The sequence below is a fragment of the Sebastes umbrosus genome, chromosome 5 (genome assembly GCF_015220745.1).
Source record: "Sebastes umbrosus isolate fSebUmb1 chromosome 5, fSebUmb1.pri, whole genome shotgun sequence".
In the NCBI taxonomy this organism is placed as follows: Eukaryota; Metazoa; Chordata; class Actinopteri; order Perciformes; family Sebastidae; genus Sebastes; species Sebastes umbrosus.
Window position 1 is genome coordinate 15,495,891 of NC_051273.1, and position 25,222 is coordinate 15,521,112.

Genomic DNA, 25,222 nt, shown 5'->3' on the forward strand with positions numbered 1-25,222 from the left:
GCAAAACAAACAGCAGGAGGGTGAGCGATGGTCGCACAATGCTCCCGTAGGCCCGGCGTGACCTCCGGACGAGACGGCCTCATGACTGATTGGTGTTTAAGCTCAATCACAGTCAGCACACTTCCTACTCCTGTGGGCCGGCTAAATGGCTCTATTCTCTCTGTCAAACCCCCATTTCTCTCTCTCTCTCTCTCTCTCTCTCTCTCTCTCTCTCCCCCCCTCCAGGGTCTCTAACACCCCCCCTTCAGTCTGTCTGTCTGGGCCAGAGGGAGGCACCGTGGGAGTTTAATTGCCTCGTATTTCCATGAAGCCAAGTTCATTACATTAACAGCTCCGGCCCACGCTGCATACTTCTAACCTGCTGCAATTTGTTTTTGTATTTATTAGGCTGGCAGAAAGGCAGCTTCCCGCTCAGCTGGGGGAGAGAGAGAGGGAGCGGCTGGGTGAGGGAGAAGGTCAGAGGGAGCTCGGCAGGCACAGGCATCCATTGTGATGCACCAGCCGGGCGGATGAAAACATGACAGGGAGGTGCAGACGAGGAACGCAAGGCCTACTCGGTCTAGGAGTCAAATCAGGGTCGATCAGGTGGCGATGCAAAGACAGTGAAGAAACGATGAGTGGAAGGTCAGAGGACTCACCGGTGGAGGAAACTTTTAGAATAAATTGTCACCAATATAAAGAGGTAAACGCAGGAGAAAAAACCTTCATCATAAACAAACAGCATCGGCCGCCTTAATATGCTATCAGCCACAAAATAAATTCATTATTTGGTGCCTTTGCAGGTTTTATGGGGTTGCACAGTTACCACCCAACTCTGCAGCTCTCCTCAGCTTGTGTGAATATTTTAGCATCTTTCAGCCATAGACTGAATATTAGAAGTGGACGGAATTTCTGTGACGTCACCCATTGGTTTGTGGACTACGGTTTTGAAGCCTCGATTTTGGCATTTTGGCTGTCACCATCTTTATTCTTTGGAGCTAAGTACAACCGAACGATGAATAACTAAAAGCACACTGTGAAACGGTTAAAGCTGTCAGACGGAAAACACGGACAACTCTCAGACCAGACAACGCCGGTAGCGACCTGTCAATCACAAGGTAGCCAGGCCCTGAAGCATACTCTGCTTTATGGTTTATTTGACTCTAAATGGGACCATAATTTACTAAATGAACATCATGCTGTATTGAAGAAGACTTGAAACTAGCGACTGAGACCATAAACTCATGTTTACAATGTTTACTGAGGTAATAAATCAAGTGAGAAGTAGAGCCATTTTCTCATAGACTTCTATACAATCAGACTTCATTTTGCAACCAGAGGAGTCGCCCCCTGCTGGCTATTAGTAAGAATGCAAGTTTAAGGCACTTCACCTTTCAGACCTGGAGGTTTCAGCTGATTGTTTTGGGTTTACAGCCCATAACTTTGCTGTTTTGGTTCATTCTCAGGCAGCTGTCTTAAGTGAAAGAGCTCTAAAAATCTGTTCACTACCTCTCCAGCACCAAACTACACAGTTAGCGACTATCTGGTGAACAAAGTGGTGCATTTAGCATCTAAAGAGACAGATATTTCACACAGGTATTGGTATAGAGACCAAAAAACAGAGCTAAAAAGAGAGAATATTGGACTTCAAGTGGCCAAAAACACGACTCTAAATAAATGATAATGTTGCTGTGTATGCTGTTTGCAAACACATTTGCCATAACAACTTTATAAGGTGATAATATGTCAGTTTTGCGTTTACAACTTTTTCTGATGCCCCTTAATGGCCAATAAAAACAAACGCTGCTTTACTTTACTGGATATAAAGTTAAAAAAAATATGTGTTGGGCCTCTGCTACAAGATTCAGATAGATAGATAGATAGATAGAAAGATAGCTGAAATGGGAAGGCAGACAGGAAAGCGTTAGACAAGATCCTCTCCCATCCGCTGCTTGTATTCCCAGCATCATGTAGAAAATGATTGCTACACACACGCGCACACACACACACACACACACACACGCACACACACACACACACACACACACACACACACACACACACACACACACACACACACACACACACACACACACACACACACACACACACACACGCACACGCACGCACACAAACACACACATGTCCCCATTCATGAATTTCTCTCTGTTCCGCCCTCTAAATGTACAGTTCAAACTGTACAGATGTTCGGTGGGTGACTCGGTCATCGTGGCACATGTTCCTCTTTCACAAGCCTGGAGTTCCCAGTTTGCCATTGCAGCTGCAGCAACCTGCTAATATAGCACTAGAGAAGCACAGATTCAAGCAATAGGTTTCGAGGAATTTTGTATTGCAAAAGTGTGAATTGACCGCAAATCCCCTGGTGCAGTAATTCAGAGACAATATGTACCGTTTGTGCAACGTCTGAGCAACGTCTGAGATGACACAGTCAGAAAACCACCAACTAATCCAAAGCAGCAGCGCAGAATGGATCCACTCACGCATCATGGAGAATAAAGAGAGAAAGAGAAAGAGTAGAAAATGAGTAAGAAACACAATGATAATACTGTAAGATGCAAGAGGAAGTTACCAGTAAGACAATGGAGAGAGCAAGAGAAGAGAAAGATACTGGCCAGCATGAGTGAGCGTCTCTGAAAGTGGATATGAAGGCGGATGGGCCACGCCAACCTCCTCTGACCGCATTAACAAAACCTAATGGAACGGCTGGCTCCAAGAGGCCTCGTCATCCATTATCTGACTGTTGCCCCGCGCAACCAAATCGGCTCACAGTCTCAGCGGCTGCAGCTCAGCTGTCATACACTACGGCCTCCCTTTTTCTTTGTCTTATTTCCACTGGCCTTAATGAAAATGATTTGTAAATCAATTCCCTGGTATACGTAAAGAAGCCGGGCAATATTGCCTCCACCAGGCCTGTGGCCACAAATCATCTGTAAATCAGCAGGACGGGAGAGGAAATATAAGGATGGTCATATTTTGTATTGAGAGTCAGCAATCACCTCAGATCCATCAGGTCATGTTGAGAGAACAACCGCAGCTAAAACCTTCACACTTAATCTGTCAGTTTAACAACTCACAACGTTTTTTTTTCTTACATTTTTCTTTTATCAAATTAATAACATATTACAATATACAATAATTTACAACATATTATATTCCATATTGTATATAGACCCCTCTCACTGTAAATATTGCCATTGTCCCTACAATTCTTACATTTTTAAAATATTTGTAGAGTTGATGTTGTTTTGCACAATCTCGTGAGCACTGCCACTTTACATTTCACTGCACATCCTGTATGAGTACGTGACAAATAAAACTGTTGAAAAGCTACAAAATTAAAATACTGCTCACACATGAATACATGAGTAATAATATTCCAATGATAATCACACATTTTTTATCTGTTCAAAATGTACCTTAAAGGGAGATTTGCCAAGTATTTAATACTCTTATCAACATGGAAGTGGGCATAAATGCTGCTTTATGCAAATGTATGTATATATTTATTATTGGAAATCAATTAACAACACAAAACAATGACAAATATTGTCCATAAACCCTCACAGGTACTGCATTTAGCATAACAAATATGCTCAAATCATAACATGGCAAACTGCAGCCCAACAGGCAACAACAGCTGTCAGTGTGTCAGTGTGCTGACTTGACTTTAACTTGCCCCAAACTGCATGTGATTATCATAAAGTGGGCATGTCTGTAAAGGGGAGACTCGTGGGTACCCATAGAACCCATTTTCATTCACATATCTTGAAGTCAGAGGTCAAGGGACCCTTTTGAAAATGGCCATGCCAGTTTTTCCTCGCTTGAATGTAGCGCATGACATGGTTGGTATCAATGGATTCTTTAGGTTTTCCAGGTCACTCTAGCTTTAAAACTGAGCCCGCTACAACCTCCGAAAGATCGAATGCGTTAATGTGTTAAAGAAATTAGTGGCGTTAAAACGATTTTGCGTCAACACATTATTATGGTGTTAACTTTGACAGCCCTAATAAAAATATATCCAGAATGAGTTATTTTTCTTTGGATACTTGCTGATAATACTTGCACACTTTTATTTGAGTAAAATTTTGAATGTAGGAGTTTTACCTGAAACTAATTATTTTAACATTTTGGAGTACTTTTACTGACTAAAGGATCTGAATACTTCTCTCAACACTGACACCAATTCTGCTCATCAATAATCGATCAGGGCCTTTGTTTCAATCAATCAATCAGGATCTTTGTTTCCAGGTTGTTAGCACCCTAAAAGACTTTAAGAGATTTAATATAAAGGCAATGATTGTACCTCATTTCTGGTAAGTCATTGTTCCAATTTAAAGTGATTTTTTAAATTAGTAGTAGTATTTATTTACTGGGGGAGAACATGGTGTTACTTTGTCATTTGGTGGCGTGGTGTACCAGGCAATGACATTGATTTTTGACAGATTTTTTGGGGGGATGCACACTGTTTAACTTGCAATAATACATTTATTTGCGACGTTTCTGTGCTAGAGCTTCTCCAGGCAAATGATTAGTGACATTAGGAATCCATCTTAAATAGGGAGTGGCGGTAAAGTCTGGAGTCAATTACATTCCCCACATGCAATAGGAAGGCATAACTACCAACATCCATTAACAGTCTCTAATATTATACACGGAGCTAGAAAAGTATATAACAGTCAGAAATGTACCTCCACATCCCTTACATGGGCCGATTACCTTAAAATGAATGCTTAAAGACCCAAAGGATAAACTGCATTCTCAGAAAGGTACATTTCCAAATATTTCAGGTTACATTTGTAGATGAACCTGTAGGGATGCATACACATGGCAAGTGAAAAATCAGCATCAATAAATATATAGATCACCTCATAATAAGTACAAAAAGGCTTGATTGGTTGCCTGAAGAAGTTGTAGCACCAGAACGTCACAAATCAATGTATTCTTGCAAGTTAGACGGTTTGCGGGAGCCTATTTGCAACTTTTTATACTCGTCCCTCTCCTGGGCTCCTGTCTCATGAAATAGATGTGCGAAGTGTTCTTCTGTTCTGGGTCTAGAGAAAAACATTACTTGATTTTCTTTGGAAATAGCAATGCACAGTTGGCTCTATAATGGGTCCAGGAGCCAGTGATACTGTACTTATAACTTACTTGCTCAAAAAAGTGCGAAGTAGTATGAAGTTACTCTTTAAAAACATTCAGATTAGTGTCTCCTCTGACCGCTCTTCAGGTCATGGACGCCTTCACACATTCTCTGATCTTTCCATCAAGCAGGACCGTGTTGCGTTCAAGCTCCTGCTCATTAACAAGGGGATTATGGTGTTTTAAGGCGTGAATGACTCAGAAGACCTGCCTCATAGCTCTCGGTTAGAAAGACCACCATTGTGTGCCGATAGCGGTTGTCTGTGTGGAGACTTCACGCCAGAAATCACTCCCTCTCTTACGCTGTATCTTTGGTATTCTGTGATTGTGACCTTGTCGTTGAGCGGTTTAAACACTTGAGTGTGGCCAGTGTTTGAGCAGCCTGGCAGTGTGGTGAGAAAATGACAGCATCCTCTGAGAATGGGAAGGGGCAATAAACCGAGGAGGGAGCTACTTACATAGGCATGCTACACAGAAATTGCTTACTTACTGCTAGGTAGCTAATCTCTCGTTAATCCACGGTACTTACCCACACACACACACACACACTGACTGCACCTTTTGTGTGGTCGCACAGAGAAAGTGTTTCTCTGTGGCCGGGGGTCGGGAGCAAAGGCTGGTCTGATTCAGGACATTCCCAGGAGCACTGGAAAGAAATGAGGACACTGAACAGCTCATGCATTGTGTGTGTGTTTGAGTCTTCACTGTAATGAACACACAGTCATGCTTGGAAATTTTGTTTTTGGATGAGGCGACATCAAGTGAGAAATGTGACCTTGTGCATTTTTGCTGAGCCACTATGTCTGATGATCCTGCTGGGATAATAAGGATGTTATGAATTTTGAGGAATTACATTCATGTGACTCACCAGCCACACAAGGACATTATTTTCCTCTTGAAACAATTGTTCTTTTCTCCCGTCGTCTTCATCAGTGTGTGTTTTCCCTTCGGCCAGACGGCGGGTCATGTGAGCGGATCTCCAAATGATAATGTGAAATCATTACAATGAGTTTCAACGTCCCACGCCAAATTGGTTTTGTGCTTTGTTTGCTGCTTGCCCCTCTCTCACCATGCAGCCTGGGCATGGATTACTCATACAAGAGGAAATAATGACGCCAAGGTCCATTAAGTGGGATGGCAGGACATCATATCAGCATTAATCTGCCACTTAGCAGAGCAGCCTCAGGAGGGAGAGACAGGGAGAAGAGAGAGAGAGAGAGAATATGATGTTCAGCTCCTTCCAACTGGAGTCAGGCTTTCATTTTTATTACAGGTTTTTTTTTTATGATATAAAACTTTGGTCAAAAGATCTGGTTGAAATAAATTGATTTTGGTGATCGTATGACAAGGCCTAATGTTCTGTTTCTTTTTATAACCCTGTTACGTTTCCCTGAAAGTCACAGCGAATTGAGTTGATTTGATTGGATGAGTTTATCTACAATATATGCCACATGCAAGTGAGTCATCAAAAAAAAAAGACTATTACAGGACAAGAAACAAAGGGATTTGTACATATAAATACTGAAATATGTTTCTCTTTCTTTTTCTTTCTTTCTTTTTGCAAACATACTTGACGCATGCCAAGACATAGCAGAAAAATTAATGCAGAGACAGAGACAGAGACAGAGACAGAGAAAGGACCTAATCTGGTACATTACAAAGCATCTTTTCTCTTGTTTGAAATGAATGGTTTTTGTACATGGTCCCTGCCACAAAAATTGTTATAAATAAATAAATGGAAAATATATTTTGTTTTCTTTCACACCATCACCAAGTCAAAGCTCTGACTAGTTAAAAAAAAAATATACACTCAAATCCAGTTAAAAAAATGACAAAAAAAATTGTTAAGAATAAATGAACAAATACTGGCTAGTTCAACAAACTATAATGCCAAATCCAGTTAAATAATGACAGGTGAATGTCTTTTATCTCATTGATTTTACCTGTGCTCATGGCTGTAACTGACATTGGGAGCAGTGGGGACATGTTAAGTCTTGACAACCTGTTACTGTTACTACAAAATTTACAATTTTGATGGAAAGCAGGTGCGGAAATATAGTCCTCCAGGGTAATAATCAATTTATATTTTAAAATGTAGGCCTGGGCTCAATGTAAGGTCAACAGCAGGACACTGAACAGGACAGCAGAAACCATTTTCTTTAGCGCAGTTGCAAGACTTACAAAGGTTACAAATGCCATACATTGTTAATAAAATAAAGATAACATTGAATAACAGAAGTTACCATCAGTGCTGTTTCAAGGGGCCTTCTTTCTTCAATGCACACATGTTTAGCAACATGAACGTAATACGAATAGGACAACAGTATTTGTTAAATCTTAGTTACGGACATGTCTGTGCTTAAAGAAGTGCTTTAATATTGTGTGAAAAAAATACTTATTTGATAGATGCACCTCTGATGCAATTACTTTTACATGATGAGAATCTATGAAGAGCTAGTCAAGATGAGGATCACCTTCAGCCACAGACTCATCCCCCCCCTCGGCACAACACAAAGCGCCTGGGTCAGTCCTTCATGCTGGTAGCCATCAGGCTCCACAACCAAGACTGACCCCCGTATGAGAACAATGAGGACTTTAAGAACTTTAAACATGCACTATCTGCAACCATCTTGGACTCTTACCACTGGCGCACTTTACACTTACTTTACAATATACATCCTATATACCACTTTATAGACTGCACATATGCACATATTACATTTATTTATTGCACATATTACATTTATTTATCGACGGACTGTACACACTATGTTCACCCTTTCACTCTGTATCTTTTATAACTCTATTATTGTTTTTATAATTTGTGTATACCTTTACCTCTCCTGTGTTTCACTCTGTTTGCTGACGTTGCTGCTGTGACACCTGAATTTCCCTCCGGGGATTAATAAAGGTTCATCTTATCTTATCTTATCTTACAATTATATATGCAGCTAAAACTTTAAACTAAGGTCTGCACCTTTATTTTAACTACAAGTATATATATATATTCAAGATTCAAGATTCAAGATGTTTATTGTCACGCCGGTTATACAGGTACAATCGTGTGAAATGCTTTTTGCTGGGAAGATCCATTCAAATAATAAAATATATTACAATTAGAAAAGGAAATTCTTTAAGTTATATTACAATTACAATTACGTTATATTGCAGTTACAATTGCAAATACTTTAAGTTATATTACAATTATAAAAGGAAATACTTTGTACAAGGGCACATTAAGAACATATACAGTGTAAGATATATTTTTTTAAAGTATTTTTTTTAAAGTATTATATATGCAGCTAATACTTTAAACTACGGTCTGCACCTTTATTGTAACTATAAGTATATATATATTCAAGATTCAAGATTCAAGATGTTTATTGTCACGCCGGTTATACAGGTACAATCGTTTGAAAAGCTTTTTGCTGGGAAGCTCCTTTCAAATAATAAGTTATATTAAAATTATAAAAGGAAATTCTTTAAGTTATATTACAATTACAATTACGTTATATTGCAGTTACAATTACAAATACTTTAAGTTATATTACAATTATAAAAGGAAATACTTTGTACAAGAGCACATTAAGATCATATACATTAAGAACATATACAGTATAAGATATATTTTTGTGTGAGAAGTCCATATATATATATATATATATATATATATATATATATATAGGCAACTATATAACCCAGCCAATGTTATTTCAAGGCCTCTATCATGTTTAGTCTCTATGGTGTGCATTAATCATCCATGGGTGTTTAGCGCCATCTAGTGACCTTCAATAACATTCACCTCTTCAGTTATAGCTGCCCTAGATGATCCCTGAAGGACCCCTTGCTTCAACTCAGTTTTAAATATTGAATTATCAGATAAATATCACACATAAACACGTACTTTTCAACACACATCACAATGTATTAGTATTGTAATCGTGTATTATTAGGGTTTATTTAGTCTCGGTCCCGGTGTAGAGCAGCAGGTCGTCCCGCTGTTTGCCTGATCAGAATCATCTGTCAGTTAGTTAGCCGTTAGGTTAGCATTAGCGTGTTAGCTTGAGCAGGTCTGGTGCTGTCAGCAGAGCGGTGACAGACAGCTGAACGTCATATTCATTTATATCTCTGGTAGCTTTGCTCTCACTACAACCCGCCACGATGTTTGAGGAGGCCAGCGAGGTGTTTGACAACATGTTTAAGTCGTCGTTTCCTCTCACCTTCATCGTGTTTATCCCCGCCGTGCTGATCCTGGTGTCTCCGCTGCCGGCCGAGGCGGCTCATGAGTTCACCGTGTACCGCATGCAGCAGTACGACCTGCAGGGACAGCCCTACGGTGAGTCCGCCTGCTGCTCTAGTTCATCACTCAGTACATCACACATGCACTTCATCAGTAACTACACTAGTCTCTACTCCAGCAGATGACTCGAGCTGTCGCCTCCAGATGAAGTTAAGTCAGCTGAAGTAACATGGCAGTAGCCACCTAGCTGCTAATGTAGCCTAGCTATGCTAGCAGGGCTAGTTCATGTCCCTGAAGCAGATCAGCATCATTACTGATTTAAGGAGGAATCATCCTCCTCAAATGATCAATTTAAGTAATTTCATTACTCAAATGATCCTGATTTGAGTAATAATCCTCCTCAAATCACGATCATTACTCCTTAAAATGCATCTTATATGTGTATCCCTTTAATAAACTATATTAATGTCAATAAATCATTAGATTACAGCATTACAGAAAGACATCTACTCAAATGGGACTGACACAAAATGCTAGCAGAGTTAGTTCCACCTTCTTCATAACAGAGCTCATGTCCTCAAATCAGGATCATTACTCCTTCAATCTTACCCTTTAATAAACTATATTAATGTCATGATCACCAGTGTCAATAAATCATTAGATTACAACATTACAGAAAGACATTAACTCAAATGGGACTGACACAAAATGCCAGCAGAATTGGTTCCACCCTCTTCATAACAGTTTGTACTATGATAATAATAATAATAAATTGTATTTATTTCATGATCACCAGTGTCAATAAATCATTAGATTAGAAACATTACAAAAATACATCTAACTAAGACACAAAATGCCAGCAGAATTAGTTCCACCCTCTTCATAACAGTTTGTACTATGATATTAATAATAATAAATTGTATTTATTTCATGATCACCAGTGTCAATAAATCATTAGATTAGAAACATTACAAAAATACATCTAACTAAGACACAAAATGCTAGCAGAATTAGTTCCACCCTCTTCATAACAGTTTGTACTATGATATTAATAATAATAAATTGTATTTATTTCATGATCACCAGTGTCAATAAATCATTAGATTAGAAACATTACAAAAATACATCTAACTAAGACACAAAATGCCAGCAGAATTAGTTCCACCCTCTTCATAACAGTTTGTACTATGATATTAATAATAATAAATTGTATTTATTTCATGATCACCAGTGTCAATAAATCATTAGATTAGAAACATTACAAAAATACATCTAACTAAGACACAAAATGCTAGCAGAATTAGTTCCACCCTCTTCAAAACAGTTTGTACTGAGCTGTTTTTAAATGGTGTATATCTTTTGTGAGTAAAGTCTACAGATGACTAGAAGCAAATCAGCATCATTACTCCTTAAAATCTGATCGTCAATCTTACATGTGTATCCCCTTCAATAAACTATATTAATGTCATGATCACCAGTGTCAATAAATCATTAGATTACAGCATTACAGAAAGACATCTAACTCAAATGGGACCAACACAAAATGCTAGCAGAGTTAGTTCCACCTTCTTCATAACAGAGCTCATGTCCTCAAATCAGGATCATTACTCCTTCAATCTTACCCTTTAATAAACTGTATTAATGTCATGATCACCAGTGTCAATACATTATTAGATTAGCAACATTACAAAAATACATCTAACTCATGACACAAAATGCCAGCAGAATTGGTTCCACCCTCTTCATAACAGTTTGTACTATGATAATAATAATAATAAATTGGATTTATATAGCACCTTTCAGAAACCCAAGGACACTATGGACACTATGATTAACACTATGGACACTATGATTGACACTATGGACACTATGATTGACACTATGGACACTATGATTTGTGAGCTGTTTTTAAATGATGTGTATCTTTTGTGAGTAAGTCTACAGATGACAGAGGTTTCTAGCCCAACGTATAGTAAGTAAACACTTTGACAAGGAGTAAATGAAGGATACCAATAATGTCTTAGTAATCCACATATTGAAACAAGGGGAAGAAATACCACTAGAGATACAACAGATTGAATTTTCAAAAGTATGATGAGTTGTAGATGAAGATTAATGAAAGCTAGCAGAGTGGACAAAGAGATCAATCCTTTGGCTATAGTCATGATCACCAGTGTCTATAAATCATTAGATTATAATACAAAAATACATCTAACTCATGACACAAAATGCTAGCAGAATTAGTTCCACCCTCTTCATAACAGTTTGTACTATGATTTGTGGGCTGTGTTTTTAAATGGTGTGTATCTTTTGTGAGTAAGTCTTCAGATGACAGAGGTTTCTAGTCTAAGGTATAGTAAGTAAACATTTTGACAAGGAGAAAATGAAGGATAATCTCTCTCAAAGAGATCAACCCTTTGGTTATAGTCATGATCACCAGTGTCAATAAATCATTAGATTAGAAACATTACAAAAAGACATCTAACTCAAATGGGACTGATACAAAATGCTAACAGAATTAGTTCCACCTTCTTCATAACAGTTTGTGCTGAGCTGTTTTTAAATGATGTATATCTTTTGTGAGTAAGTCTGCAGATGACAGAGGTTTCTAGTCCAAGGTATAGTAAGTAAACACTTTGACTAGGAGAAAATGAAGGATACCAATAATCTCTTAGTAATCCACATATTGAAACAAGGGGAAGAAATAACACTAGAGATACAACAGCTTGAATTTTAAGATAAGATAAGATGAACCTTTATTAATCCCGGGAGGGAAATTCAGGTGTCAAAGCAGCAACATCAGCAAACATCAGCAAACAGAGTGAGACACAGGACAGGCAAAGGTATACAAAAATTATAAAAAACAACAAATAGAGATATAAAAGATACAGAGTGAACGGGTGAACATAGTGTGTACAGTCCGTCAATAAATAAATGTAATATGTGCAGTCTATAAAGTGGTATATAGGATGTATAGTGTAAAGTGCGCCAGTGGTTAGAGTCTAAGATGGTTGCAGATAGTGCATGTTTCAAGGCAGATAGTGCTGTGTGTTTAAAGTTCTTAGTCTTCATAGTTGTGTTGTGCCGAGGGGGGATGAGTCTGTGGCTCTGGTGCTCCTTGGCTAGCTCATCATAGAGGGGGTGGGAGGGGTTATCCAGGATAGCGTCCAGCTTCCTCCTCATCCTCCCCTCTGCCACCACCTCCAGATCGTCCAGTTCGGATCCAACCACTTTTCAAAATTATGATGAGTTGTAATGGCTATTTCTGTGTCAAGTCTTAGATGAAAAGTAATGAAAGCTAGCAGACTTGACAAAGAGATCAACCAAGCCCAGCCCTTTGGTTAAAGTCTGTGTCAAGTAGGGTGTTATTCACTCAGTTTCCCCCTCAGCATCAGTTTGTCGATACAGTTTGATTCTTGTGCTCCAATAGCAGGATAAGTCATCCATGCCCTTTCCTGTTGACATAAACACATGAGTTATTGTTTCATAATTGATGATCAGTGTGTTTCCTCCTGCCCCTTCAGGTACCAGGAATGCCATCCTGAATACGGAGGCTCGTACTGTGGAAGCAGAAGTACTAAGTCGTCGCTGTGTTATCATGCGGCTAGCGGACTTCTCCTATGAGGAGTACCAGAAAGCTCTGCGCCAATCGGCCGGAGCTGTGGTCATCATCCTGCCCAAGAACATGTCTACTATGCCCCAGGACATAGTGCAGGTAATAATAACACACAAATCAAAGTCTCGTGCTGTATGCGGTTTCTTCCCTTTCATCCTCAACTGTTTTCCACTTTGATTGTGTGTTCAAGTAAAATGCAATGATGTCACTGTTGCATTGTGAATTCAATATTTAGCACTTCTCTCTAACTACTAAAGAGTTTTGTAAGTGATGCATTTGGTAGTGAGGGCTATCTGTGACACCTGTGAATAGCTAAAAGAAAAATGTCCAAAGGAGGCAACATTTAAGTGAATGTGATCTGCAGATATACAGCACAAGAAGAAGAAAGCCATGCCACAAGTCTGGAGTAGCATAGCATCCCTTATTTATGCAAAACTTTATTTGAGATATCCGAGCAGCCGCATACTTTCTAATCACAGTCAACCGCAAGCTTGTCTGTTTTGTGTTGAATTTGTTTAGCTTAGGGCTTCCCAGCAGTGTAGAGAACGGAAAGGAAAGCGGTGTCCCAATGCATAAATTGATGTAACATGTCCATCCTGCTGATTACTATGTTTGAAGCTTTTCCACTCAACTTTAACAAGCTCAGTGTGACTCTAAATCAAAGAAAATGGTATAGAAGGTTTCACAGAGATTGGATGTTATCTCACTAAAGCACACTGACTGATTTGATGAGTGGGATCGTTAGAGTAGTGTTTCTGGAAAGGAGTAGCAGTAGGCATTGATGAGATCCTCATTTGGTTATGTAACTAAATTCCATTTATGTCGAGTTATTGTAGAGACAAAGGGTTAATTTGTAATTCAGTTTCTCTCCTGTTCTCTCTCATCACTTACATTGAGCTATACTGAACCTGCAGGGTTGAAGGAATTAATCAGGTTTCAGTTTAAATCCATCAGCATGGCACGCTAACAAACAGAGCTGTGCTTCTTAGCTTTTTAAACACGTTCTCTGCCTCTGTTTATCTTTCCCATTGTGTAGCAGTTCATGGAGCTGGAGCCGGAGATGTTGGCCACCGAGACCATCGTCCCCGTCTACTTTGCCATGGAGGACGATGAGCTGCTGTCCATCTACACCCAAACCCTGACCTCGTCCTCCTCACAGGGCGCTTTATCAGCAGCTGAAGGTAGAGAGTCACTCCTTCTAGACTGGACTCAATATGTCTACCTGTCACCAAATTCTATGTACATTTATGATGAAAAAGTAATCCTATTTTATCCAGATAGGAGAGATGGTAAATGTGGGATGGACATTCTGCAAGTTGGTTATTTCTAACGCTCTGTTTTCTGTTGATTTCTGTAGTGCTGCTGCATACAGCCACAGCCAACGGCTTCCAGATGGTCACCAGTGGAGCTCAGAGTAAAGCTATCAGCGACTGGGCCATCACTAGTTTAGAGGTGAGAGACTTCACCGGAATCTGAAGACAAATGTACCCGAATAAGCTGGTTGAAACACACAGTAGTTTTCCCTCTTGGTGCTTGATCCAGTTTCCTCCCACAGTCAACAGGCCTGAAGCTCAGAGGCACTAAAAACTGAATTGAATGTGAACACGATTAAATGTTTCTTATATGGTGAAATCATTTGCAAAATATCTAAAACGCTACTCTTTTTTTCTCGATTTGGTAAGGCGTCAGTATTAAATTAGTTTTCTGTATTTAATTAAATAAATAAGGCAGCTTTTTAGTAGGTGATATCAATGAATCCTCATCTTAATCATGCAAGACTCTCTGGCGGAAAAAATAATGATTTTAACCAGCTTCTCAAGTCAGATGTTTGAGAAACGGATTAAACAGCGAGGTCTCTAGCTGTTGCCAAGGCAAATCATGTTAATTGTGGTATGGATAACTACACTTTTAGGCTTGTTTTGTGGCTTTTAGCCCTGATAATATACTATTAATTTACAAAAAAAGTAATTCATGAAGCATTTTAAGCAGGCTTGCATAAGACAAATGTTTAAAAAATTGGCCCTGTCTCCAAATTATGGAGGATCGACATGTGCGGTGGAAGCAGAAGAGAGTCCTCTGGTACCTGAAGCTGTGACACTCAATCTTATTATGTTATTAGAGCAGAGTGTTTTCTGCACATGTGGGTGGCCATAAATCCTGGAACAAAGACGGTTGTGTGGACTGAAAGCCTGGGATTTAGAGATCAAGAAATTAAGTGCAGAATATGCATTTTCAGTTTGACTTGACACTATATTTTGTACCGCTTTTTTAGATTTACACTCTCTCTCTCGCCTGGTCGCCTGACAGGACTTAAACTTGCTTGTTTTATAGCTTTTTCTCTATTTTGCTGTCAAGGTCAAATGCTCAGTGTGAATGTCATTCTTCAACTGTTTTCATTCAGACTTTACTAGAAGGGATTGCTACAGTATTTCTGTCCCTTTTGTTTTTCGCAAGAGTTCATGAAGGGATTTAGATGGCTTTGTTCATTGTTCGAAGATAGTTTTAGATCAAACAGTTTGAGTCAGAACGGGGGCAATACAAAGCAGGAGTGAAGTGCAAGTTCAGGACTTTCTAATCTGAGCTTTGTGTTAAAAGCAGAAGGAAAAAGTGGTTTAGTCACACTGCAGGGGATTAGGAGAGTCAGAGGTCGACTGTAACCCACTGCAACTCTGCACCGTCACACTCCCAACCTGACAGTTAAATAGTGAATCTCATGCTTCTGTTTTATTTCCCTCATCTGATGTCTCTGTTTTTTCATTTACCAGGGTCGCCTGGCTGGAGTCGGAGGAGAGGACCTGCCCACTATTGTCGTGGTTGCTCACTACGACTCCTTCGGTGTCGCTCCAGTACGTTCACTGCTTCTTTTTCTCTTACAAATAAGCGCTGACTTTTTCAAAATGTACAGGGGATTTAGCATCTGAAGAAATATTTTGTCAGCAAATAAGCTGTTAGGATTTGGTTCAATTTAGTCAGACACGGTGTCTCTTTATAACTTTATACAGTAGTAGTGCAGGAAATAACACTGTCAGTAAAAAGAGAGCAGGCCAGGGAAGTAATCTGACTCTGTGTGTGTTGTTGTGCCCAGTGGCTGTCGTACGGAGCCGACTCAAACGGCAGCGGGGTGTCCATGTTACTAGAGCTGGCTCGTCTCTTCTCGAAACTTTATACCTACAAGAGGACACATGCTGGGTGAGTAATGATGCCAGCACTCATTTAAATTGTTTTATGTCTCATGAGCCTCAATATACATTCATAGCTGCACAAAAAGCTTAATTTCTAATTATTTTACACATTCATGTCAGTACAGACACCTCAGTGATGCTCTTTTACTTCATTCATTGTATATACGATGAAATGGTAGGTGTGGTATTGATTGCTGACCTCAGTGGTTCATCTGAACATAAGATGAAGTCTATTTGTTATGGTTAGAGTCCTGCTCCAAATGCTTTCTGAGAACTATATTGAACATCATCTGTGCACTCTGCCGGCAGTAAGAATCACAGTGTTAAACACTTAAAGCGGTCAATAATCTGGTTCAGGCTCATTCTTTTGTCTAAATGTACTTAACAGTAGCTGAGTGGAAGGACTCACTTCTTACAGAGAGTGGTTAGTAATGGACTTCAAAAGTTCAAACTCAGCACTACTCACTTGATCAGTCCGGAAAGGAATGATTTGTGATTTATTTCCCACAGACTCTGGTGTTCCCTAATATTAACTCTAGTCTCTATGTCCATACGTCGTATCGTCGTCACACATCCTCCTTCATCAGGTTCCCTCAGGTAGATTATTTGACTCATGTGTGAATCATGTTGTGTGTTCAGGTACAACCTGCTGTTCTTTGTATCTGGTGGGGGGAAGTTCAACTACCAGGGCACCAAACGTTGGCTGGAAGACAATCTGGATCATACAGGTACTTCATATAACACTTACAGTAGGAAATATAAGTATTCATGCAGCTGGATTTGGGGATTAAATTTGAATACAATACTCGAAATCGAAATATAGACAATTATTTGTATTTAATGACTTTTAAATGTAAAATTTAGTTCAATTCACGACCAATTTGTTCCCAAAAAAGAAAAGATAAATAGCTAGATTTAGATATACTACATCTGTTAACCATAGGAAATTTCCCACTAGAAAGTTGACCAAACGGTTACACTTTAAAGCTTCTTGTTGAAGCAGATCAGAACAAAATAATAACAGACTAATAATAACAGACTATCATAGTTGGATAGAACCAGTCCTAGTTTTTTCTCTATATACAATATATGTTGAGTTGTTCCGATACCAGTTTCGTAAATGCGTCCGATACTGTCCAAATTCGGGTTCAGATATCGGCGAGTACGCCAGTCTATGCACCGATCTGATACCATCATTTATTAATGTCAGCCATTTGGCAACATTGGAATAGTGGAATATCCAACAAGTAAAACGGCGATATGTGCAGTATGTAAGGCTTCTGTTTAGAGGGGTGGCAGCACCCTAGTAAGGTGTGTGTGTGAACACTGCACCCTGCAGGACAAATCAGCACACAGGCTGTCCACTGAGGAGACAGCTGAGACAATTGTTATTTATTCCTTGCTTCATTTATTTATTTTCTTTGTAACTGACAAACTGAATAATAAAAGAAAGTTCTATTGCATTCATTCTCTGTATGTATTTGTTCATGCATACAACAAAGATAGTAATCATATCACATCAATACATGGTCAGTAGTAAACAGCTGTTAAATAATAATAATAATAACTATATATGTTTTTTTATTGCGCTGGTATCAGATCGGTACTCGGTATTGGGAAGGAAAAAATGGTACCGGAACATCTCTTAATTTTTGGTTATATTTCTGTGATTAAATATGTCATGTTCCCTTTTTTTCCACGCCCTCTGTCTTTCACTATTTTTTAAACGTAATTATAAACTTCTCCTTGTCATCAATACCTTTCCTTCCCTTTCTCCACAGACTCCAGTCTGCTGCAGGACAACGTAGCCTTCGTGTTGTGTCTGGACACTCTGGGGAACGGAGACAACCTGCACCTCCACGTGTCCAAACCTCCTAAAGAGGGATCACCTCAGTTTGCTCTGCTCAAGGAGCTGGAGATGGTAAGAACCTCGAGGCTTGATGAATGTCTCACTACAACCTTGGACAAAAACACGTTAAAACGCGCTCTTATTTAGTAGCAGATGTATACGGCTAATAATGTTAATTATCTCATAACCTATATAGAAATGTAAATGAGTGCAAACCCAGATCGTATATTAGATTATGGGCTGTAATTTGGGATTATATTTCTCATTTCCTCCCAGGTGTCTGCGAGTCAGTACCCAGAGGTCAAGTTCTCCATGGTCCATAAGAAAATCAACCTCGCCGACGACATGCTGGCCTGGGAGCACGAGCGCTTCGGGATCCGCCGGCTGCCGGCCTTCACGTTGTCCCACCTGCCCTCCCACCGCCTGGCTCAGCGCTTCAGCATCATGGACTCGCGGTCAGTGTCCCCCTCCTCTCGCCACGGAGCGGGAGAGCCCCCTGCTGGGTGGGTTCATTACTGCAAGTCTCTGAATCACCCAAAGAAACCAGTGTCCATCCCTAGCTGCCAGTCATTTTTATTCATATCATAGGTGGTGTTGATAGACCCATTCATTTCCACCTCCTCTTTCAGGTCCCTCTGTACACCGTCCATGGAAAGACTTGAGTGTTGTGAGGGCAAGACCAGTGCATATTTTACATCATTCATGACTGTATTTATGCACTTTTGTCAGATGTGGAGCGAGTGATGTTGTCATTCTCCATTCTTTAGTCTTCTAATGCTCCTGTAGCCATCCATCTCCCCGTCTCTCGGTCCCTTAGTAAACCATTCATCGGCTCTGTGTTACAGTTTCACACTTGGTTTTCTCAGACTTTCTGCATTTCAGCCCACCTTTGTGGAAATGGATGCTCTGTAATTGGTTTCTCCTCTCTCTCTCTCTCTCTCTCTCCTTTTGCTATAGTGGGTTTCTGGTTTCACTCCTTTTACGTTTTGGAGTTTTTCCACCATCTCTAACTGTCTGCACACTTGTGTTCGTGTCTTACAGGCCTCATGTAGATGTGCAGAAGCTCAGCAGAAACACCAAGCTGGTAGCAGAGGCGCTGGCCAGGGTCATCTACAACCTCACTGAGAAGGTAAACACACAGATGGAGAAAATGTTTGGACTCTAGATGCTGCGTCTGCTTTCAGCCTGTGATGTGACGTTGTTTTTTTGTGTACTCTGCTGCACAGGGGGCTCCTGGGGACCTGCAGATCTTCACAGAACAGATGGTGAGTCACTAAACTGTGAGGGCCCGGTGGTAACACATCTCTAAAAGAAACAGCAGTAGCAACAATTGTCCCTTTGTTTTGGTTGCACGGTATATACCGTCATTACACCCAACCCAAGCAGTTGTAATGCAGTTTGTGTCTCTTTCCGCGTCAGCAGGTGCAGGACGAGCAGCTGTCAGCAGTGGTTGACTGGCTCACAGCGCAGCCCCGAGCCGCTCAGCTGGTGGACAAAGACAGCAGCGTGGTGTCCACTCTGGAGTATCACCTCGGACACTACCTCAAAGACGTCAAGAGACACTACGTCAAAGCTGACAAAAGGTAAAGAAAAGGGTGGAGGCGGACAGAACATATCGATGCACAGCTGTTACTATAGGAAAAAGCATACAAATAAAAAAAAGTTACAACATTTGGTAAATACCTGACCCAGTTAAATCCTTTTTTATTAGCCCATCTTTCTGTCTGATGTAACACAGTCTTTAAAAAACATCCTAGTTTTTGATAATGAATCAGACAGCACTCTATTAAACTTTAAGGTGTTTGTGACTGAGTATTCAGTGCAACTCTCTTGAGTTTATGAAGGAGATTGAACCACCGATCAGGGCTGCAACTAATCATTATTTTTATTGTCAATTAATCTGTCGATTATTTTCTGGATTAATCGATAGATTGTTTGGTCTATAAAATGTCAGAAAATGGTGAAACATTTTGATCAGTGTTTCCTAAAGCCCAAGATGACGTCCTCCAATATCTTGTTTTGTTTACAACTCAAAGATATTCAGTTTACTGTCAAAGGGGTAAAGAAACCAGGAAATATTCACATTTAAGAAACTGGAATCAGAGAATTTTTAGTTTTTTTTTCATAAAATAATACTCAAACCGATTAATCGATTATCAAAATAGTTGCCATTTAATTTAATAATTGACAAATAATCGATTAATTGTTGCAGCTCTACCACCAATACTGTAAAAAAAAAGTTAAAATTTGAATATAACATTTGACCATAACAGCAGCCTGCTTTCTGTCAGTCATCATGAATCAAACCAGAGACGGAATATTTCCTGAAACGACAGATCTAATATACAGTATGTTGTACATTCTTCCTGTTTGTCAAAGTGACAGCCTGTAACTGTGTCGTCCGCAGGGATCCAGAGTTTGTATTCTACGACCAGCTGAAGCAGACCATGAATGCTTACAGGTAATGAGCTCCTCTTCCTCCTCTGAGATGCTTTTAGTGCAGTTCCTGCTGATTTTACTGTAGCTTTGTAAAAGCTCTGCAGCTCACAGCTGTCTGTAACGTCATGAGGCTCATCATCTCATCTGCTTTCAATCAGTCCTCAGTCACTTTTGTCCACACTAGTAAAAGATAAAAATCCAAACATTAAGAACTACCATCACATTATGTCCAGGATTATTTTTTCTTGTTTCTCTTTTAATAACCACTCTACATCTCTCTCTCTCTCTCTCTCTCTCTCTCCCCCTCTCTCCCTCTCCACCTCTCAGAGTGAAGCCGGCTATTTTTGACTTGCTGCTGGCCGTCTGCATTGCAGCCTACTTAGGGATGATGTATCTGGCGATCCAGGTAAGTCACAGTAGTCTGCAGCGTCTTTCAGAAATGCACCACATTACATAAATGTGTTGTCAGTTTTACTTGTGTTGCTATAGCTGATATTTTACAATATATGTTTAGCTGGTCTGTAAATTTACTCTCACCGCTCTCATATATCGCTGCTTTTGTCCACAGCAGGCAGCTGTTTTTAGCAAATAAGCTCTAAAAAAAACCCAGCGTACACCACCTGCTCAGCAGACACACACAGTTAGCGACTAGCTGGTGAACATAATGGAGCAGCTAAGGAGACAGATATTTCCCTCAGGAGTTAGTAGAGATCAAAACAGAGCTATAAGGAGAGTAAATATTGGACTTACAGAAACACGACTCCAAATAAATGATAATGTTGCTCTGTAAATAAGCAACTGTTTGCTTACAGGTTGTTTGCCATATCAACTTAAAAGGTGATGGTATGATACGTGATACGTTTCCAAAAAAAAACAAATCAATTGTTTAAATTTGTTGTTTTTACAGAAAAAGCACGACGGTAGTTTTACTAGTTCTAGTAACATTTCTGTAACACAAGTCTGAACTGAATGTCGTCACATTAATTTAAAGGCTGTAGCAGCAGAATGTTAAATAGCGAATAATCTTTGCCTTCTTTAGAGCACTTTAATCACTTAATAATCATCTCTAATGCAGAAAGGAAATCTATTAAATAAAACGCTGTGAAGGAGCCAATTTTAAGCCGTCGAGGAGATTCTTCTGATATCAGTTCGGTCTTTAAATTGAAATTAGTTTTTTTCAATTTGCAGTGTGAGGGGGAAAAACCACAATAATCATTGCTCCAGCAGTATCCCTCCCTAAATGTTCAGCTCTCTGTCATGCAGTGGGCTTGATGAAATGAATATCTCGCAGCATGTAGACAAGTAGCAATTAAATGAGGTATTATTCTTGTGTGCTTCAGGTATTATTGTCACATTATAATAAATCTTACACTTTAATAAAGGACATTTATAAGGGGGGGTTTCAGTAGATAGAAGAGGAGGCAAGCATCCATTATGCTCACGATGGTCGTTAATTAAAGCCTCCTCAGCGACAATGAGGTTCAAAATCAATCACTGATGCAGCCTGTGAGAGAACTAAAAACTCTTTTCTTCATATTGACGCTTTCTAACTCGATGCGTCTTTTCGCTCAGCAGATAACAAATGTCATGCGAGTATTGTGGCTGTTTCTGTAACTGTACTGGGACATTTTCCTAGCTGGGACCGTTGTTTGAAAGCCCAGAAACCATGACTTTTACTGATAGATCAAGCCAACATTGTTGGTATTCCATGTTTGAAAACGGCCTGTGAGTGTGCAGATGTTTTCTTCTTGTCTGGAAACATGAAACTCTTGTCTTGTGCTTCTTCTTTTTTTTTTTTTTTACAGAACTTCGGAGTCCTGTACAGTGTTGTCCGTAGAATCACCCAGCCCAAGGCGAAGGTCCATTAAGGTGCACAACAACATTTTTTTCCCCCCAGATCCGACCTTTTCGTCAAATCAACGAACTTTTAACCAGTAAGAACGCAGAAGCTGGGCCGAGCTGCTGTTCACATGATGGTTTTCAAACCAGCAGAATCTCTTCCATTTCTTTCATCCTGACCCACAAACTATGATGTCAGATCCTGTCCTGCTGCCAACTTAATCCATTTGGTCAACCAAGACCAGAATAATCAGGAATCATTTTTCTCTCTCCCTGTCTTCATGAACGCAGATGTCTCGTCATTCATTTACAATAATAATCCCTCCTGTCGGACATATTTCATTATTTCACTCTACACCTCTGAGATCTAGATGAGATTAAGTTCCACCGATCACTCCTCATTCCTCCTGTCCGTATACTGTACGAGTGATCGCTCTGCCAAACTGACGTCATGTGTTGTCTCAGGCAGCTACAGGGAGAAACTGACCACACAGAGTTTAGCCCAGAATTTCTTTTGTCGAGAGACGTGTTCACCCAACCTGGTTGTTAAAGGACGGGTTCACATTTTTCAGTGTGCTTGAATACAATACTCACATTCCCATAAAGACTTTTAAAGAGATATTAAGTCGCTGTAGTTGTTCTTTCTCTCAATACTGACTGTTTACAGAGTCCTTGTTCTGTGCAGAAACACCTTCTAATTCTCGATTTTGTCCTCCATCTCTTCAGGGCTGCAACTAACCATTAATTTCATTTTCGACTGATCTGTCAATTAGTTTTTTTTAAATAATCGATCGATCACTTTAACTATAAATTGTCAGAAAATAGTGAAAAATGTCCGAGATGACGTCTTCAAATTGCATTTTCTGTCAGACTAACAATAAAAACAGTATAAAACATAGAAAGGCACAAATCACATTAAATATGTTGGCGTTTGTGCTTGAGAAATGACTTAAAGGATGAAGTGATTGATTCTCTGTCGATTGACTTATCTTTTCATATATGGGCATATGAGTATTGTGTTGAGACAGACTTGGAAAAAAATCTGAATTTATCCTTTTTAAATGCAGTGAAAATGACTCTACGAATAACGTTTACGGATAAGACGAGGCGTCTAAATAAAATGTGAAGTAGTGTTTAGATTATCCTGATTCAATTGCCTTGGTAGTGAATTTATTAAAAGAAACATTCGATTGAATGGAAAAAAAACATTGCCAAATAATTATCGTATGTCTCTCTCTCTCCCCCCTTTCTCCCTGTTTAATATATAACGTTATAGAAATTTAAACCACCTTAAAATTTTCCTTCTCACTTTTTGTGTCACCTCTTTCTGTAGTCGAGGTTTGTTTTTCCTGTTGCTGTGTCTTATTTTTACTGCTCAAGTCTTTTTTTTTTTCAAATCCTGAATTGATTATGTCGGTGATGTTGATTCGTCATCTTAAGGCTCATGTCGAAGAAAGGTCACAAGCAACAATCATGCTTGTCTAATCAGAGCACACATGTGTTAAGCGTGTACAACGCCAACACCTAACGAGATAAAACTCCCCCTTTACTCCTTTTTTTATCAGCAGAAAACGTGTACTGAATTTGACCTCCATGCTGACTGGAGCAAAAATGTGATTTGACTTAATCAGACATTTTTAAAGCTGGTCAAGACAGCACTGCAGTATTTATTCACTGGATGTCTTAAAATGGGCAAAAGGTGTTGGATTAAATGGGGACAAATATCTTAAAACACGCCTAGATTATTAATTTCATGACATATTGGTGTGTGTAAAATGAATATTGCAGTGTTTACTTGATCTTTTCTCTGCTCTGGTCTTGTCTTGTTGTGGGTGAATGGTGTTTATTTACCATTTTGTATTTTCCATGTGTTACTGCATGACCTGTGTGTGACCCCCTCCCACCCAAATGACAGGATTTTTTTATATATATACCAACATGAGGGAAATACTGTGTGGTACATATGAATTTTTAATTTATTGAAGCGGTTTCATTTGTGCACTGAACTGAACTCTCCTCTGGTCTGAACTCTGTTTCGCCTCATCCACAACACTTGATCTTTGCAATGAAAATGATATCAGTTGTGATTAAATAAATTAAAAGAAAAACACAAGGAACACGCCTCTTGTTTACTGACATGTTTTATTTTATGGGAAAAATGAAACTATAACATTGGCTGAATGGTATTAAAATTGCATTACAAAAGAGCAAGTTTGTGTCTTTATCAAGTGGTAAGATTGAGTTAAAAATAAAAGGGTCAATTTGTATTGATTACAGTGCATCATGATCCAGAAAACATGTATCATTAAAATCCACTTCAACAAGACTTTTGGTTACTGATTCTTCCCAGAAAGTCATACAAATTCCCCAATTCTCCCTTTTCTAATTTGATCTACTAATGAACAATACAAATAATACTCATAAATTACAGTGCAATTTAGAAGAAATACCTGCAGGGCATTTTCTGCCCGTCGTTCTCTACTAGCTCTCCTCTTCGCTCTTCACCAGCTCCCACAAACACTTGTCTCATAATTTGGGTGGACATTTTTGGCACAATCATGACGATACTTTGTGTCATAATGGAGGCGAAGCCTGCGAGCCAGTTCAAGCAGACAACTTGCACGCCATATTCAGTACAAAACATCCGACAATGCTCATTTTATCATCACTTCCTGATCTTAAAGAGGACCTATTATGCTCATTTTCAGGTGTATAATTGTATTTTGTGTTTCTACTAGAACATGTTTACATGCTTTAATGTTCAAAAAAGGCTTTACTTTTCTCATACCGGCTGGGCTGCAGCACTTCTTTTCACCCTCTTATCTGAAACGCTCCGTTTGAGCTCCTCCCTCTTCGGAAAAGCCCAGTTTGCTCTGATTGGTCGGTCTGGTATGATTGGTCAACCAAACCAAACTCTT

The 25,222-nt window shown here is 39.4% G+C and overlaps 1 protein-coding gene across 4 annotated transcripts; it reads left to right on the plus strand.

Annotated features, from left to right (window-relative positions):
* Window positions 1-9,160: 9,160 nt before the first annotated feature.
* Window positions 9,161-24,630, plus strand: ncln (nicalin). Of its 4 annotated transcripts, none has more exons than XM_037770128.1 (15): window positions 9,161-9,475; window positions 12,904-13,094; window positions 14,032-14,176; window positions 14,353-14,447; window positions 15,761-15,841; window positions 16,081-16,184; window positions 16,817-16,905; window positions 17,959-18,098; window positions 18,303-18,529; window positions 19,068-19,155; window positions 19,253-19,291; window positions 19,446-19,609; window positions 20,434-20,487; window positions 20,793-20,871; window positions 22,271-24,630. In XM_037770128.1, exons 1-15 carry the CDS (start codon window positions 9,301-9,303, stop codon window positions 22,331-22,333), a joined length of 1,734 nt encoding a protein of 577 aa, XP_037626056.1. In that variant the 5' UTR covers window positions 9,161-9,300; the 3' UTR covers window positions 22,334-24,630. The 4 variants fall into 4 exon arrangements, with proteins under 4 accessions (XP_037626056.1, XP_037626058.1, XP_037626057.1 ...); XM_037770130.1 differs by having other exon boundaries at window positions 9,162-9,475; window positions 18,303-18,481; XM_037770129.1 differs by having other exon boundaries at window positions 9,163-9,475; window positions 19,449-19,609.
* The last annotated feature ends 592 nt before the right edge of the window (window positions 24,631-25,222 follow it).